Source organism: Schistocerca nitens, chromosome 4, assembly GCF_023898315.1.
Source record: "Schistocerca nitens isolate TAMUIC-IGC-003100 chromosome 4, iqSchNite1.1, whole genome shotgun sequence".
NCBI lineage: Eukaryota > Metazoa > Arthropoda > Insecta > Orthoptera > Acrididae > Schistocerca > Schistocerca nitens.
The window spans coordinates 733,497,761-733,517,619 of NC_064617.1; the positions used below are offsets into that span (position 1 = coordinate 733,497,761).

The 19,859-nt window shown below is 40.3% G+C and overlaps 1 protein-coding gene across 1 annotated transcript in view; it reads right to left on the minus strand.

Moving 5' to 3' along the window:
* Positions 1-4,596: 4,596 nt before the first annotated feature.
* The window catches only part of LOC126252932 (loricrin-like), an 86,011-nt gene continuing 70,748 nt past the window's right edge, over positions 4,597-19,859 (minus strand). Inside the window, exons 5-6 of the mRNA XM_049953927.1 lie at positions 12,040-12,290; positions 4,597-4,878 (exon numbers count right to left, since the gene is read on the minus strand). Of these exons, the coding sequence (XP_049809884.1) occupies positions 4,825-4,878; positions 12,040-12,290 (305 nt within the window). The 3' untranslated portion in view covers positions 4,597-4,824. The remainder of the gene's footprint in view (positions 4,879-12,039; positions 12,291-19,859) is intronic.

The window sequence follows — 19,859 nt, forward strand, 5'->3', positions numbered from 1 at the left end:
AGGTGTGAAGTGACCGAAACATCGAACAGCAGGGAATGTAAACATCGAGTCGGCCGCGGTGGTCTCGCGGTTCTAGGCGCTCAGTCCGGAACCGCGCGACTGCTACGGTCGCAGGTTCGAATCCTTCCTCGGGCATGGGCGTTTGTGATGTCCTTAGGTTAGTTTAAGTTTAAGTTTAAGTAGTTCTAAGTTCTAGGGGACTGATGACCACAGATGTTAAGTCCCATAGTGCTCAGAGCCATTTTTTGTAAACATCGAAGGCAAGTGCAGTAATTAATAAGAACGCCCTGTAGCTACGATTTAATTTAGAAGGCATGTAAAATAGTGTGTATCTTATTCTGGCATAATCTGAAAAAAATGTTGGGATTAATGATGTGTGTTTTTTGTCATCAGTAATCAATGTTGCATGCATGGAAGTGCGGTGTGGGACCTTCTAGCAAAAGAAAACTGAATTCAGAGCCCTAGTGCTCGCTCTTAGCCATGGTATTCCATAGAAAATGAATACAGAAAGGAAGTGAGGACACTGAAGAACGGAGGTGAAGTACATGTAACGTTTCGTTACCAAAGGTCGGACATCAGATTAAGAGGAGGTGAGTGTAGGTGCGTTTTGTTTCATTGATGTGTTGTATAGCGTTCAAGTGGAATTATGAGTGAGTATATCCACATGAGGCAGCCGAGAGAGTTTGTCTACACTTCTGGACTTTTTCATTATGTTCTGTAATTGCCTTCGTGGTACTAATGGTAAAGATTTGATATCTTGTGAATGTGCCATGTATCTGTGAGCTGAGCGATTTATTCATGCAAGTTACTATGGCGAAAATTAAAAATAATTTATAATGTTTGAATCGAGCTAACCAAAGATAACTTGACTCAGTTTTAAGAGAATATTTTTGTCGATAACATGAGTAGATTAATAACGAGTTGGTGGTGGGTAGCTCCCCGTTTGTGTTGTTAGCACTCGTCCATCTTACATCCAATGTCAACGTAAAGAAAAACAAGAGAGAGTGATGACAGAATATTTCTTTCTCCTTTGATTATACCGTGAACCGTATTTCGTCATACGTATATTGATGAGATTGCATTTGTAGGTGGTTACTAGTAAATAAATAAGGCATGCACTTTGCCACACTTGTTATGGCGGAACATAAGTAGTTGTAAGTTATTAAAAATGGAATTCCTTTTTTAACTGTTTTGATTTCGGAGGACAGACATGTTAGTGTGGTGCATTTAAGTTATTCTGTCATATTTATTGTATGTGATTAAGGAGACCGCTGCTTTGTAAAGCAACTATTCGATTTAGTGTAATGTAGGTCTCTTAAGTGCAATGATGAAATGATTAACGTGAATTTTAAATACATATATTAGCATTTGTTAGTTAGCGCCACTAAGGTATTATTTGCGTATGTATAGGTTAAGGAGCTTGTCGTTCACAATTTCGCTTTTCTCATTTTAATATAATGTAGTATACATTTTAGTAGGCAAGTGACTACCAGACAAGTAATTGCAAAGTATTGTCTAGTACGCACAGAGTTCAAAATGGTTCAAATGGCTCTGAGCACTATGGGACTCAACTGCTGTGGTCATCAGTCCCCTAGAACTTAGAACTACCTAAACCTAACTAACCTAAGGACATTACACACATCCATGCCCGAGGCAGGATTCGAATCTGCGACCGTAGCAGTCGCACGGTTCCGGACTGCGCGCCTAGAACCGCGAGACCACCGCGGCCAGCACGCACAGAGTAGTAAACTTTAAAAGAAGACGTGAAGGTGAAATCGGATGCTAACCCCCATGAATGTGAATGTTGCAAGCCACTTACGTTCGTCGGAGTGAAAGAAGGTGCTTTTAGACTGATGGGCTGGCTCCGCCGATGCATTCATGAGCAGACCCATAACGGAACGCTGAGGGGCGTGTCCTGCTCAGGGCTTTCTGGTGGGTTTCCCGCTGAGAGCCGCAATAGGTACATCCCGTAGTCTACGGCAGAGCACACTGGCACTGCTGGTCGTCGCCGCTACCTGCCAAGCCGCCCAGCTGATGCGAGGGGCGCATCCGCCAACCCAGGGACAGCTTTCTGAGGGTGTGTGCATCCCCACTTTCCTTAGCGAAGGCGAAAGAGAACTCACGTCCAGGACGGCATGGGATCATAATTACTCAACAGAAACAATCGACTCCGGTGTTTTGTGACGCGAGGTGGAGGTGAGACCCACGAATTGGAGCAGCTACAGAGACAATGACTCTAAAGGTAAGGTTGTTTGGGAAATTGTAAACATGCCTGGAGCAGAAATAGTGTTGTGGACGATCACATTCAATGAAGAGGCAACTGCTAGTATCAGAACTATTGAAATTTTGAAGAGTTCGTAATGGTTCTTTATTTACGTGACCATTACGGCACTCCAGCCCCAATTCTCGATACCAGTAATATCGTACAATTTTCTGCGAAGTAACAGATATATTTTTGTGACAATTTTCGCATTTGGTTTTATTAATGTATAGGTACTCCGATGTATCGATATATTACAGTGATATGGTTCTTGCGTGTATTCATTTCTGTGAGACTGTCAAAATCTTTGACTTACTTGTAACCGTTTTGGTGCGAATGCGCACAGAGCAGTCTTTGTTTCACTTTGCAGAAGTTAAGTTGTTATTTCGCTTTGTAAAAGAACAGTCAAGTCTTGTGTTTGGTTAAAGTGGAAATTAAATATATGAAGATTGATACAAAACTGTTTTCTTGATGATGTGACAATTAAGAAGTATATGTGAATTTACAAGAAGTTTAATAAAAATGTGGATCGTGAACACCAAGTAAAAAATTATTTCTACCATACCATTGTTCTGATCTGGGATTGTTAGATAATTAAGAATTTCCTGAAAAACGCATTTGTTAGGTCTTCAAATATTGCTAAATTACAGATCTGGACCTTCTAGCAGTCAAAGTGGAGTCACCCTAGAATCAACAAGATGAGCCATAACAACTTCGACGAAACCTACGTGGGAATCCATTCAAGATAAGTGCCAAAATTAATTACCTTTTTACAGTGACTTCATAATTTCCATTCTGACGATACCATCCACAGTCAATAACTTTGTTGTTGCTCGATAAAGCGAACATGTGCTGCGTGAGCAACATTATTAATCTGATTTCTAACCTACTTTGCAAGTGGTGTTATTGTTAGAAGTTGCACTAAGTCGTCTTTGAACAGTAACATACTGAGTTTCGTGGTGTATTGTTTTCCACGAAGTATGAGTTAACAGGACTGGATTATATGGAACATCTCTGGATTTGGCGAAAAAAACATTACTATCACTGGGTCGGCATGGTATTATGAGGATCCAAGAACTGCGAGGACAACATCGATTCGACGGTAGCAGTTAATATTATGGTAATATCGGTTAACATTTTTAGGTGGATAGCACCGTGTCATACACATAATAGATCTACAAGGCTAACATTTTTTTAAAGGCTTTACTATGACGTAATTAAATTTTCCACATACTGTAATTTGAAAGTAAACGGTAGGTTCTAAAAGACAAGATCGAGATTGAATTACATTTAACAGCAACAAGTCATCATCTTTTTGCTGAAGTGCGAAGATACAATCAAGTGATCCCTCAACAGAACAAAAACCAGTCAAAGTTGAAAATTTTTGCTTTTTATTCATTCGATGACTAGATTCTGGCCGAGACCCATTTTCAAATCATAATAACAAAAACGAAAATGGCACTTTCGAAGATATTTGAAATGTGCAGCGCACATTTACAGTCCATACGGCCACCTGTATGCACTGTAAATGTTCACTGCACATTTGTGACATCTTCTAACATGCCGTTTCTTTGTTATGATGATTTGAAAATGGGTCTCGGTCCTAAAGTAGTCATCGAATGAATAAAAAGTGGACTGGTTTTTCGTTCTGTAGATTAACAGAAGTTGCTAACCCAAGCTACTCCAGCATGCTGGAAGTTCTCAAGGTACCTCGCAGGAACCTTTGGAAATCCTCCCTAGCGATAAACCAGATCACGCCTGCTACCCTACAATTACACATTTTCGTAAGTATTATGTAAGAGCACTGAAACTTCTGTTATTTACATGTCCTGAGTGTAAACTCAAGTTGTCAGTCTTCATCTTTTAATTATTTGTTGTTTTTATTCGTTTGTGCATTTAATGAGAATTGGCTTGTGAATGTTGTAGCTACCGTGAGTCGCCAGTTTGTTGTATGAAGTTACCAAGTGTTCCTGGTGCAGTGCGTCTCCAGTCCCGTTGACAGACTCCAGCACATGACTGTAAATTGCGTGCGTTGAAGTTGTTGTTATAAATTGTCTTAAGATTGCGGTTTTGCAGGTGATTATATTCTTGTATTTGTTGTTAAGCACTACGATAGTTAGATTTCACTCTTTTGTGGAGTACTGGATGCAGTAAATAAAATAATTAACTTTTAGAACAAATATTTTTTTTGAGTGGCAACTTCTGCTATAGCTCCTTGCCCTCAATCCTTGAAGGTTTTTTTTTTCAGAAACATTCTTTTCATAGTAGAGAAATATTACAATAGTTGCTGGAAATTAAGGATGCCATTTGCCAACATATTATTTAAAAGCTGAACAATTTTGGAAATGTATTTATTTAGTATATTGTACATATTCTAAAATAAACAATAAACAGGTAAATAAATATTCTACAAAATAGAAGAAATAGAAAATTGGTGGTGATTTACAATCCAATTCAGGAATCACAGATATTGAGTTCCTGAAATGTGGAAACAGGTAGTCACTTGATACTTATAATTTGGTGTATGTATATGTTGTTATATTTTGATTATAAAGACGTCATTCTCAGCCCAGGTTGTTGAGGAGCCGATTTACTGAATTCAGTGCAGAAATAGGTATCTGAAAGAGAGAAATGTGATGCTTTAGTATGAATATGCAGCGTTGCACATGAAACAAAATGAAATAAAACAGATCAAACAGTGGTAGCTTAGGTAATAATGATGCATGCATTACGATGTAAACTTAAAACTCTCTTTCTCTTTTACTCTCTCTATTTCTTCCCCTGCATCGCGACTCAAAAATGATGATTTATGACTGCAGTTAAGTAGAACGACCGTCTACTAATCAAATATTTCTTACTGGACCAGAGTCTCAAATATCAAACAGCTATACACAAAATTACGGAGAAAAAATAGTTTTTGTGAACTGTTGTAATTTCTGAGTGCAGTTAAGTGTGATAATTGTATAAAAGTTATTGACTTGCTGAACAAAACATAAATATTTATGATATTACCACGATAAACTACTGTTGATATTGGCCTTGTTCAGTGTTTCGTCGTGCAAGGCTAGTATATGATTAACTTATTTAAATAAAAATTTCATTTTGATGTAAATTGTTGCTAACATTACCTGTCAATATTTTCCAACAATAATAATTAAAATTCAGTCTCGTAAGGTTCAGGTGCTTTAGAATTTGCATAATCGATTATGAATGTATTTATATTTTGCCATGAGGAGTATTGCCATGGCTGTTGACAGGCATGATTCCCATGAATACACATTGAACTGAAGATGAAAATATACCAACTGCCATGTATTCCAGAAAGCACTTTAGTATTTGCTTTTTCTGACTCCAATAATGGCTTCACAACTACAAGCAATGTCAAAAACTTATCGTGGTCGTGTGACAATGAATTGGAATATGCGAAGTGCAAAATACATTTTATTTGCTTATCAACATAAATCATGGTAGAAATTTAAACATATTGAATTGACTTAGAAGATGCTTAGTTACTTTTTACTCTACAGTCCCATGGAGTGTTTTCTTCTTTAATGAACATTCTTAGTTTGACGTGCATATGAAGACTTCAGCATTCATTACAATGTCTTCCACTTTAGAAGAGTTACAGGGCATTAACATTAACTTTTCATTTAGTGGAGAGCTGAAACACTGACAGTATCCTTTAGTTCTGTGAAACTGTTTGGTTGTTTTCTTGAAAGACTAGATTGTGAGCAAAATTTGGATCTGGATTGTTGAAGACTATGCATAAATTGCTCTGGACCCGACACTTACATCTTGATGTTTGCCATGCAAACCCTTATCGTCTTGTATCATACTGTGATAACGAACAGATGATTTAAGTGATATGTATGGAAACAAATAATTAGAAAAGGCATTGAGTCGCTAAGAAATAAGACATATCACACGGCTAGACGCCACAACCCAATGTGAGTAAAACAGAAGCGTGTTGCTTCCATTTAAATAATCGGTTGGTGAACGTAAAACTGGATAAGTTTCAGAGGCAAAATTCATCGTCATAATTGGAGCCCAAAATATCTTGGTGTCATCCTGCACCATATACTATGCTTCAAACAACACCTTCTTAACTTGGTCCAAAAGTTGAGGACTCGAAACAACAACATTCTCCATAAGCCATGCGGAACTAGCTGGTGATCTTCAGCAACCACCCTGCGATCTAAATGGCTCTGAGCACTATGGGACTCAACATCTTAGGTCATAAGTCCCCCAGAACTTAGGACTACTTAAACCTAACTAACCTAAGGACATCACACACACCCATGCCCGAGGCAGGATTGGAACCTGCGACCTTAGCAGTCCCGCTGTTCCGGACTGCAGCGCCAGAACCGCACGGCCACCGCGGCCGGCCCTTGCGATCTTTAACTCTGGGTTTGGTGTACTCAAGTACTGAGTATTGTGCATGTGGTTGGATGAACAGTCATCATACAAGGCTTGTTGACACCCAGGTGAATACGACAATGCGCATAATATCTGGCGAATCAGATCTACTCCATTTTATTGGCTTCCACTGTTAACTGGTATAATGCCTGCTGATCTTCGCAGGTGTGCTGCCCTTATGAGGGAATTCCACAAGATCTCAAGGAATTCTAATCTACCTGTGCATAGCGACCTGCCACTTTTAAATCGAAAGAGACTGAAGTCACATCATCCAACTCTGTGCGATGCTCCTGAGATGGTTTCTAAGGATTTGAAACCCCTTGAAGAATGGAAAGGTCGGTGGGAAGCAGTGACTGATGAGCCCCTGCACGACATCTTCTGAGGTGCTAAACTTCCAAGTGGATTCGACCTACCACGTATAACGGATCTTTTACGTTGGGATAAATTTATTTTATTTTTTGTTAGATGTTTTCGTTAAATAGCTGAATAAATTGTAATTAGCAATAATTTAACTAAGCAGAGTAGAAAAGATAAAGTCAAAGAGATGTTCATTGGGCGGACATTGTCGTAATGTAACGTCATTGCGTTGTTCGGTTGTTAAAACAAGTCGTTTGTGTTCCGTTCCGCTGTTCGGTCGTGCGCGTACCTGAAAGGAATTAATTCGGGGACTAAAATAAACTTCCACATAACAGTTACGATTCGATGTTCCGACAAAAGGGGTTAACGTAAGTGTTAATTTGAATTGTGGGCGACAGGATTAGTTTTGACAGATACGTGAAAACGGACGTAACGAAAGTTGTTCGCGTATCATTCTTGAACGTGACTTTTTATTTAATTAACGATTGCGGGCTCATTAAAAGCTATTATCTCATGATTAGGATCAATCCCTCTTTCCTCCTAGATGGTGATCATTCATTAACATTTGCGTCATAAGAAAAAGGTTTATTAATAAAAGTGATGTTAAATGACAATTACGTGTTATTCCGTTCGTGTGGAACCGACGTAATGTCTCTGAAATGACATTGATATATAATTTGTGTTAAATACTGAACTGAGATAGGAAGTAAATGAAATTAGTGAACATTTGATACTGAGGTTATAGAAGCAGAAGCGCTTAAGGTTTCTCTTCTCTAAAATGGCAAAATAGGTTCGAACTTTAACTCAATAGTCGACATTATGTATTGCAAAGACATTAGCATTTCATACTTATTTTGACGACGCGCTGTTAAACAAAGGAACGGTTAGTCTCTGTACGAGTAATAAATCTGTAATCTGTAATCTAAAAACATAATTAATAACGGCGAACTCCTCTTTAACAAACTGTATTGCGTGTCGTCATCGGGTAATAACTGCTCAACCCTGGAGACTTGTGTGGGTAAATTAGAAGTCGGGCATATAAAACAAACTTAAAAATCCATTCAAGCTACAGTGGAGTCGGCACAACACGACGTGGGCAGTTATACACGCAAGACCTGGACTGTCATCAACAGAATCCGTACCAGCCATGGTCGATGCAGGGATGCTGTCTTTAAATGGAAGAAGCTGCCTAATCCAGCCTGCGACTGTGGGGTTCTATTCCAGACTGTTCACCACAATGTCAGTGAATGCAGGATTCGAGCCTATCACGGTGCTGAAGAGGACTTCTGCTAGCAACTCCAGATGCAGTGCGCTGGATTGAAGGACTGAATATTCAGTTGTAAAGCCAAACTTAAGTTTGGGTGTAAATATGTATATATGTTTACGTAATTTAATTTTATAAAATATCTGTGTTAGCCATATGCTAAATAAATAAATAAATCAGTGACTTTGTAACACTTATGTTTGACTTAATTGTGTTTGCTACATGTAGCTTCCATGTTTTCCTGCGTCTAATGTAATATCTGTGTTACTATGTTCTTTGGTTCAACATGTGTGTAAATAAGTCTTCTTATTTTCTGTAAAGTTATTTGACAATAATTTATTTGTAATTGCACATTTTTTATCTATGTAATAAAAATATATCAAAGTATTGTGTGTAAAATTGGTTCATGCATGTGGCACGTAGGTTTATATAGATGTATAACCTGAAGTTCCTCCACCAGGGAAAACTGTAAGCGGGAATGTAAGAAGGTGGTTTGCCGCGAAGTACCGCAAGAAGTGTTTGTGACATACACAGTCGGCGGTCAGCATTCATCCATTTAACACCTGATTTGCTAAATCAAGCAAGAATAACCGCAAGATTGAATTAATTATCCTTCTGATGGGGATATATATTGTCTGTTAAGTCTTGAGATTTGTTGGTTTGCTCTGAATTAATATACTTCAAAAGAATTAGTGGAAACAAAAAGTCATAATTAGATTGTTTGATTTTCATTCTTAATAGAATCTTTGCGTAGTGCTAAAGGTAACAGGCAGCTGTTGTGAATATAAGCAGGAGTTATAGGCCATTACAGTTTAAATTTTTTCGCTGTTATTATTTAATTAATAGGTTTTAATAGTGCTTTTCTTCACATTATTGTGTTTATGCGTGTATCCTTATTGTGTTTGTTTTAAGTGGTTGTCCTAAACCCAGTCAGTAGGTAGAGCAGTCTCTGAATCACTTCCCCTCCCCCGACACCCTGATCCGGTAGTTCAGTAATTCTCACACCGAACGTGTTTATGAAGTGCAACAACCATTCTAGAGATATTTCAGTTCTTGTAAATCTAACTGGCTACAACTTATTAAAAATGTAACAGATTAAGATTTCTCTTATGCTCTACAGAATGCTCCACCTGAAAACAAATAATAACCATGTTGGTTAGCATTGCAGTTCGACATTTATTTCTACTATACTGTCTTTCAATAGTAAAGTATTAAAGTCACCGCACATCTAGATTAGCTTGCGCCCTCCTTACAAACTGTTAGTGTGTAATGAACACTGTCTTTTTTGCTTTGGTACAGACGGTGCACGTTGGTGACAGATACTTCGTTGCTAAAACATTTTAAACTTTCGTGTGTGTTGCTCATGGTTAGCTGCCTGTCACAATTATTGCTAGATTATACTGTTAGTTTCAAGTTCAATTTACAAAGCAGATTTAAGACCCATGTAAAGCTACAACAGTAGTCAATTTTCTTCATTAACAGTGTATGTACTTGGACCCGCATTGCCTAATTACCCTCTTTTATTTAGGAGACATCAGTTTCACTTTACAACCACAATAGCACTGGCTCCATTCCAGATAAATTACACTACTGGCCATTAAAATTGCTACACCATGAAGATGACGTGCTACAGACGCGAAATTTAACCAAAAGGAAGAAGATGCTGTGATATGCAAATAATTAGCTTTTCAGAGCATTCACACAAGGTTGGCGACGGTGGCGACACCTACAACGTGCTGACATGAGGAAAGTTTCCATCCGATTTCTCATACACAAACAGCAGCTGACCGGCGTTGCCTGGTGAAACGTTGTTTTGATGCCTCGTGTAAGGAGGAGAAATGCGCACCATCACGTTTCCAACTTTGGTAAAGGTCGGATTGTAGCCTATCACAATTGCGGTTTATCGTATCGCGACATTGCTGCTCGCGTTCGTCGAGATTCAGTGACTGTAGCAGAATATGGAATCGGTGGGTTCAAAAAAATGTTCAAATGTGTGTGAAATCTTATGGGACTTAGCTGCTAACGTCATCAGTCCCTAAGATTACACACTACTTACTCTAAATTATCCTAAGGACAAACACACACACCCATGCCAGAGGGACGACTGGAACCTCCGCCGGGACCAGCTGCACAGTCCATGACTGCAGCGCCCCAGACCTCTCGGCTAACCCAGCGCGAATCGGTGGGTTCAGGAGGGTAACGGACTCGTATCACTAGCAGTCGAAATGACAGGCATCTTATCCGCATGGATGTATCGAATCGTGCAGCCACGTCTCGATCCCTGAGTCAACAGATGGGGACGTTTGCAAGACAACAACTATCTGGACGAACAGTTCGACAACGTTTCCAGCAGCATGGACTATCAGCTCGGAGACCATTGCTGCGGTTACCCTTGACGCTGCATCACAGACAGGAGCGCCTGCTATGGTGTACTCAACGACGAACCTGGGTGCACGAATGGCAAAACGTCATTTTTTCCGATGAATCCAGGTTCTGTTCACAGCATCATGATGGTCGCATCCGTGTTTGGCGACATCGCGGTGAACGCACATTGGAAGAGTGTATTCGTCATCGCCATACTGGCGTATCACGTGGCGTGATGGTATGGGGTGCCATTGGTTACACGTCTCGGTGACCTCTTGTTCGCATTGACGGTACTTTGAACAGTGGAGGTTACATTTCAGATGTGTCACGACCCGTGGCTCTAGCCTTCATTCGATTCCTGCGAAACCCTACATTTCAGCAGGATAATGCACGACCGCATGTTGCAGGTCCTGTACGGGCATTTCTGGATACAGAAAATGTTCGACTGCTGCCCTGGTAAGCACATTCTTCAGATCTCTCAGCAACTGAAAACGTCTGGTCAATGGTGGCCGAGCAACTGGCTTGTCAGAATACGCCAGTCACTACTACACTGGTCTCGCATTCGGGAGGACGACGGTTCAATCCCGCGTCCGGCCTTCCTGATTTAGGTTTTCCGTGATTTCCCTAAATCACTCCAGGCAAATGCCGGGATGGTTCCTCTGAAAGGGCACGGCCGACTTCCTTCCCAATCCTTCCCTAATCTGATGAGACCGATGACCACGCTGTCTGGTCTCCTTCCCCAAACCAACCAACCAAGCCAGTCACTACTCTTGATGAACTGAGGTATCGTGCTGGGCAGCTGTACCTGTACACGCCATCCAAGCTCTGATTGACTCAGTGCCCAGACATATCAAGGCCGTTATTACGGCCAGATGTGGTTGTTCTGGGTACTGATTTCTCTGGATCTGTGCATCCAAATAGCGTGAAAATATAATCACTTGCCAGTTCTAGCATAATATATGAGTCCAATGAACGCCCGTTTATCAACTGCATTTCTTCTTGGTGTAGCAATTTTAATGGCCAGTAGTGTAACTATTGCTTACTATCAATAAGTAATATACCTGATAACGTAAGGAAGTCCGATACCTTAACATCTGTACACGATTACGACCAACTCAAAATACTATATCGAGAGTAACGTTATTGGCATCTTGTCCTTGTTGTGGGAACAGCCAATAGTGTTATACCTGTCTTTTGTCTTAACAGGAGTAGCAATAGTCGGCAGAGTTATAACTTGGCCTGAAAAGTCCCTGACAGCAGAAACCATCAGTTTAAGAGGTGAGACTGAATCTTCTGTGATAATCCAAGGTAAATGTGTTTCCCCTATTTCTCGTTACACGGCTGGAAGGAGGAGACTAGCAGAGATTGTGGCACTCACGTTGAAGATGGCGTCGTAGTTGACGGGGTGGCCGCGTGCAGAGCCCCCTGCCGAGGCCGACGCCGAGGCGCCGGCGCTGGACGCGGCACCCGAGCGCGAGCCCACGGCTCCCTGATGGCTGGCGCTGTTGGAGCTGCCCTGGCTGTACGTGTACGTCTTCTTGGGGTAGTGCCGTCCCGCGCCCCCGTAGTTGCCGTAGCCTCCGTAGTTGCCGTAGCCTCCGTATTTCACCACCGTCACCCCTCCAGAGGCTGCACAGTCCAACACAACGAAATAAATTTTCAAGTGAGCCACTCGGTGGAAATACCATTGTGACAAATAATAAATATGTAGGACAAATAGAGGTGTAGGGTGGGGAGAGAGAGAACAGTGGTGGAGTGGGGATAGAGTTGAAGTGAGGATGAGGGGGGAGGTTGAGATAAACGTGCGTACCAATGATGAAAAAATGAAGGAGCGCGTGGGGAGGGCTAGCTGGTAGGAGATGGGAAAGGAGGGTTAAATTACGGGGTTTTTCAAAAGATAACAAAGTAGTTTTGAGGCTAGCGCATTGCTGGTTTCACTTATCATACAATTAAATACATCCAAGAAAAATTACCAGTTATTGATAGTTTGCAAAAACGCAGTATAAGATGTCGTGCCCACTTGAAACTTCGCTTTTCTCGGCCACACCCTCTACTGGAGTGCCACAATGCAATTAATTGTATAACAAATGTACTGATAGTACGCTATTCTCGACGTTACTTTGTTAACATTGAAAATCCTTATATTTCTCCCCACCCTTCCGACATCCACTTATTATGAGCCACTCTTCCCCCCTCCTATACACCCATGTATTTTTTAATGTTTGGTTTTTATCCTTCTCCTTTCTTCACTTAAAATGCATCTGTACAATACTGCATTCCTGAATACATACAGTGATATGTGCAAACCAATTAAGATACATAATACAATGCATAGATATTTCATGATTTCATGTAATTGAAATATGTGCGTGATAGTGTCCATGATGAACGATAAATAGTAGTGACCGTCCACAGTTAGACTGAATATATATATTTCACAGTAATGTCACCAATTTTGTATTAATAATAGCAAAGTTTATGCATGTATCTCTGAAGAACTTTGCAATTACATCTATTGGTAAATGATCAATGTAAGGTGATGACCACATAGTTTTAGGTAGTTGATTGTGTCACACGTTCTTATCAACAGTTTGAACTGAGGAGTCAGTTACGTGCTGTGTATTTCCCATCTGAATTTTGTTTCCATAAGCAATGAGATGAATACACTAAGCAGATTCAGAAGGATGTGGGTTGCAGTAGGTACTGGGAGATGAAGAAGCTTGCACAGGATAGAGTAGCAGTCTCAGGACTGAAGACCAGAACCACAAGAAGAAGCAATGACATCTCTTTCTATGGGCTGGAGATCCACATAAGGGCACAATGCATTTAATTGTAAGACAAATGTAACTGGCACTGCACTAACCTCATGGCTACTATGTTATCTTTTGAAAACCAATGTAATTTCCCCTTCTTTCCCACCACCTTGTCTCTTAGGACTCCCTTCGTTCTCCTTCATTCTGTTTCGTCATTGATACCCACTTTATCTCAACCTTTCCCATACCTCGTACTCAGCCTCACCCCCACGACAGGTCTGTTCTCTCTCCCCACCCCCCAACCACCCCCATCTTCGTCCCCAATTTTAACGATTTATTCTTATCTTCCTTCCCTTCATTCCATGCACACATACGCAGTGATTAATGCACACCTCTTGGCATAAATGTAACTTTTATCGTTAACTAATGAATTTTATATACTCCAAGTAGGTTCATAATGTTGTCTATCATAAACTGCATATAGCAGTTAATATTTACAATGAGGCTACGGTCGTATACAGTTTATAAGTAAATCAGTAACTCTGTACCTGCACTACGATATTTTACCCATGTACTTCCTATGAAGGACTGTGCTTTCACATCGATCTCTTAAAGAACAATATGAAGTAATTTTACTCATTTCATCACTACACTTCTTGCATTTGCAGCCTGTCAGAGGCTTTTGCAAGTAAATTTAAATGAGAGACGTATAATGAGTTTCGTATTTACTGTGTACGTAAATGGTGAGTTTTGTCACAATTTATCTCATCTATCGGTTTGTGATGTAACTCTAGTTAGTACTTTTTCTCTAAATGCAACACCCTCTATTGGTTTGTGTTTTAACTCCACTTACTACTGTTAGAATACAATTACTTGTAGGACAAATGTAATAGACAATTTGTTAGTTTTAAGATTACTTCTTAACTTTTTAAAATTTTTAAAAATTTATAAACACAATCGTGTAGGTAATCAGCAAACGTATCACTGCACCAGTGCCCTCCTGCCTCCGACTTTAATTAAGATCACGCAGCGTTATGATCCGTTTGCTCTTGGCTGTGGTACTCAACAGATAACGAGACAGAATATACTCGGTTTCAAGAGTATTTAGCATGAACATTTTTTTATATTTTTAAAATTTCGGAAGATATATCGATGAATTTTAGGAGATTCATTGTCACATTTATGTAACCATTACTTACTTATAATACCTTGTATATACTTATACGTAACCCTTGGAAAAGATGTAGTATCGAAATGCGTCAAGCAATTTTCATCCAGTAAAACGTGTAACTGAGACAAGCAAAGTTTCAGTGACTAATTACAGCACCAAGAAGGACTCAGCTGGTTGGCTCTGCATCAGAGGAAGGTGTAGAGCAAGGTAAGATACTTTTTTGCAGCATGCTGTGTTGATAACAGGAGAGCAAATTGTGTTAACCAGTTTTATGTAGAAAACAGCCAAAGTTCCAAGATATAGCTTTTGTATTTAATTGATGACAAGTTTTAGGTAACCTGAACCTATTTTCAAATCATCCTGTGGAAGGGAAAGTTAAAATCACAATTTATCTAATAACTTGCTACAAAAATGTAGTGGATATAACAAGATACAGAGCATGTCATACAGGATATTTATACCAAACGGACCAAATGCTATATTCGATAACAGCATTCAAACAATGTTATGATTGTACAGACATTTATATCAACGTCAAGTTTTTCAGTAAAGACTAGCAGGACAAACATACAACTGATAGTCTACTTCCTACACTTGCACAAGGAAACGACAGGTAGGGGGCGTTCCATAAGGATGCAGTGAATTTTATTACAATTACCAATCAACAAGGGCAAAAAATTAATACAATGGAAGTACAAGTCAACTACCACATTCCGTTTTTTTTTTTTTTAATTTTCCAGAAACAGCAAGAATTTTGAACGCTCTTTAAAATTTTTCCCGAAAACAGCAAGACATTTAAAAGCGAAGAACAGTAAACAACAGCAGCGCCACATACGGCGTACATAAACAAAAGTCGTATGCTATGGTGACTCATAACATCATTCGTTGTGAACCATAAATGCTGTGGAAAGAAACATAGTATGACATTGAAAAAAGCATTACCTTTCTAATTACTTCACACTCATAAATCACTTAACGAGAAGCAAACCTAACAGAATACACACCATTGAAAATATTTTTAATGACTTCCTAGGTAAAACAGAAATTAAAATGCTAGGTTGTGTCTTCCACTGTCCAAAATGCTATGTTTCATAAAGGTATACAACATGATATGTGTATTTTAACGAGTAGTGAAGCAGGGTGTCAGATGCGTAAAATACATAAAGGGTTAAAACCAAAGAGAAACATCCATCCCGGAGAGAGGCAAGAAATGAAGTACCTTCCGGGAAAAAATAAGTTGACGGGGATAGGGTACAATTTATTGGATAAACTGTAATTTTAACTTTCCATGTCACAGGATGATTTGAAAATGGATTCACATAACTCAGATCTAGTCACCACTTAAACAAAAAATTTGATCCTGAAATCTGGCTGTTTTGTACATCACACAGGGTAAGATACGCATCACCTTTCAGAGCTCATGATTGTATCAGCAATAGACATAAAATTATCATCTCGAAAATATGAAGTTACGTTGTTAATTTTTTGTCCGTTTACAAGAACTTGTCTGCAACCCTGGTACATATTGAGATACCTGCGCCACAGTGCTTTATCACACAGCTACAGAAGCCAAAACTAAGTGGCGACGTCGATGTACATGATGCAGTCTCGTGCTGCAATTCCTTTCCCGCATTTGAAGGGCAACAGTTCCTTCTGAGCTGGTCGAAGTGCCCCATGGAATGATACTGAGGTGTAGACACTTCAAGCTTGGTCAGACAAGTAAGAAAGATGAAGGGCGAAGTGGAGGACCACCCCTCTGTAAAGAAATGGGATTTGCAACAGATGTGGAGGCCGAAGTGCTCGAAGACATGTATATCAAAGTAGGGACGACTGTAGAAAGACAATCATGTCTCAGTTTTCAGCTGGGTTTCAATACTGTTTGCGCCATTCAGACAGCCAGCTGAACCGAGAAAGCCACAGAAATGTTGCAACTGGATCAGACCAGTGCGGATGACTTATTGATTATATGAATCGCCAAAGAAGAGCGCTGGATATTTCACTATGATCTCGAGATAAAGGAGAAAAGCAAAGCAGTGGAAATAGGTAGTTTCACAACTACCGAAAACGACGCAGAGGCAACCATTACCGGGCAATGAGTTGCTGAGTGTTTTTCGGAACTGCTATGGTGTGGAGTTGACAGATTATGCTGGTAAGAGGCAAACCATCACAGCGGTATAGTATCGAAAGCTGAAGATATTACGGAAGGCGTCACGGAAAGCTATCAACAGCTTCTCAACAACATCCGAGCTCATCCTCTTCATGACACAGTCACACATGCTATTTCTTTGGACTATCAAATTTTTACTCTTCCTCCCGTATTTTCCTGACATGCTATACAGTAACTTCCTCCTCTTTCTTCAGGTGAAGGAACCACTCAATGGCAAGCATTTCCAGAAAACTGACGACGTCTTGTTTCTGATGGGCATTTCCAAAAGGCAGACGTTTACAAAGAAGGTGAGCGTCATTGGGAAAAATACGAAGCATTGAAAGGTGAATTTAACGTCGTCACCAAAGTTAATGGTCGCCTTAAAAAGTTTATAGCTAATCGTAATTACATTAGTTAGTGTGATGAAAACACGTGCAGTGTAATTTTAAATGTTGTATAGTGGCACGTTTAAAATGCATCCAGTTTTCGTTGGTTTTCTGCTATCCAAATTTCACTAATATACAGGAAATGCTGAAAGACCAATTCGAAGACGACTGAATATAGACGACAGTTGCCCCGAGGAAGGCTACTCGCAAAGTACCCCTATTAACTGGAACATCTAGATCTATGGCCGAACTCTTCGCATACTGCTTCTGAATGTACCACGAGAAAAATTATGCTGACTGTAACGCGCATAAAGACATTTAAGCAGTCATTATTCCCGGAACATGTGGTGCAATGTCTCACAGTCGTTAGTACGACGGCGGGCTGTAAAGCAATGCTCCCGAATTTTTTATGTGAAAACTCTTAGTTATTATCTTCTACACCTTTGTTGTACATATCTGTACAGGGGACATGCAAAATAATATGAACACCTGTTATTACTAGGGAATGGTTTATTAGTAAGGGGTTGGACCCAAATTTGCTCGTAATACAGCTGCGATTCTTCTTGGAATATTGGCATATAATGATTGTACAGTCTCCAGTGGAATGTTATGCCACTCTTCGATCCAGAAACTCTTCTAACGCTGCAGCTCAGTTCCGTGCTCCTCATATCACGATTGTACTGTCCTAGCTGTATGAATGGGTGCATTGTCGTCCTGAAATATGGAATCATTGTTGCTGAACGACATTTGAATCATGGGGTGCACCTGATCTCTTAAAATGTTCATATAATCGTTGGCTGTAACACGCCCTTTGAGACTAATGATGGACGAACAGAATACCATGATATGGCTGCACACACTATCCCACTTCCACGCTTAACCGTCGGAATCAAGCAGACAGGACTGTAGGCTTCTTTTGGCATTCTCCAGACGTAAACCCGGTTCGATGTTGCAAATAACGAAAACGTCCACTGATCAGCCGTCCAGGATTTATGCTTCTTTGCGTTGGTTGTCGTCACTAATGGTTTTGGAATAGCAGCTCGTCCATGAATATTTGCTTTATGGAGTTATCGACAGAGAACCATTTCAACAGAGTGTTGTTGTTCCTGCACAGCTTGTTTAACTGCACGTTCAGATGGAAATGTGAACTTACAAGAACACGTGTTTCTCGAAACGTGCCGAAAACCCTGGTAAACACTCTACGATCAGGAATTCGACATGTCGGGAATCGCCGATGGTATTCTTCCATGGCCGTCCGTTGTGGCCGAGCTGTTTTAGGCGCTTCAGTCTGGAACCGCGCGACCGCTACGGTCGCAGGTTCGAATCCTGCCTCGGGCATGGATGTGTGTGATGTCCTTGGGTTAGTTAGGTTTAAAAGAGTTCTAAGTTGTAGGGGACTGATGACCTCAGATGTTAAGTCCCATAGTGCTCAGAGCCATTTATTCTTCCAAAGCAGCAGGTTCAAATGGCTCTGAGCACTATGGGACTCAACTGCTGTGGTCATAAGTCCCCTAGAACTTAGACCTACTTAAACGTAACTAACCTAAGGACAGCACACAACACCCAGCCATCACGAGGCAGAGAAAATCCCTGACCCCGCCGGGAATGGAACCCGGGAACCCGGGCGTGGGAAGCGAGAACGCTACCGCACGACCACGAGATGCGGGCAAAAGCAGCAGGAGCACTACCAGCGTAGAAGCAGTAACCGTACACCCTATCTGCACTGTCTTCATTAGTGTAAATGTGTGGCATTTTATACAGCTCGTGTACAAACACAGTTAACTGTTGCTTCTCTCTGGTACACACTCAGTTCCTCGCACTACTTTACTCGTAATATACCACGGAGAGCTGAGAGATAATGGTCTAATTTAATGGCAGAAAGACATCCCGAGCAAAGAAGTTGAAATCAACGAGGAAGGGTGGGCTGGAACAAAATGTTAAAGATTTTGGATTGGTAAGAAACACACGTGCGCGATACTACCACAGAAACAAATGTATATTAAATGTATTCTAAATTGTAAAGCTTTCGGAATAGGGCAATATGTTCATATAAAGTTTCTTGCTTCAGATGAGCGTTCCTGTCATATCCCTGAATATTGACGTTTCCTCCTGGGACACGCTTTTACAGGCTATCCGTATGTACTATATGAGAACTCTTTGTTTTAATACGAGTACAACAGAAGTTTGTACGCTGTTAGAATTTTACGTTATTTCCTCCTGTGTTCTATGTGAAATTGTGCAATTTTAAATAGAAATACAACCTGTTATATCTACTTCTTAGATTCTCGCACGCCCCTTGCACTCGCGCCGCGTTACTCAATTGTCACAAGACTGTTCGAGCAGGCTCGATACTGTATCAACCACTGTGGCATATCTCGAGCCAGTTTGACAGCAAATATAGTTTTGCCACACCTATGTGAGATCTGAATTTTTTCTGATTTTACCGTTGGACCATTTTGTGAGGCGTATGTGCTAGTAAGTGATATGTTGCTTGATTCTTTATTGAATACGAGCTCTTGGAATTTTTACAGTAGTCCACGCCTCTTTTTAATTTCATTTTGCCTTCTTACAAAATTTTGTATGATCCTGAACCACAGCTACGAGAAGTTAATCCAAGTTTATGATTGAGATTTGTTCAATATGTTATATTACAAGGTCACGAAAACGTTCCCAGAGACACTAAATGGAAAATATTATTATCTAGTACTAGTAATATACCATTTTCACGCCTTAGTTTCCCAT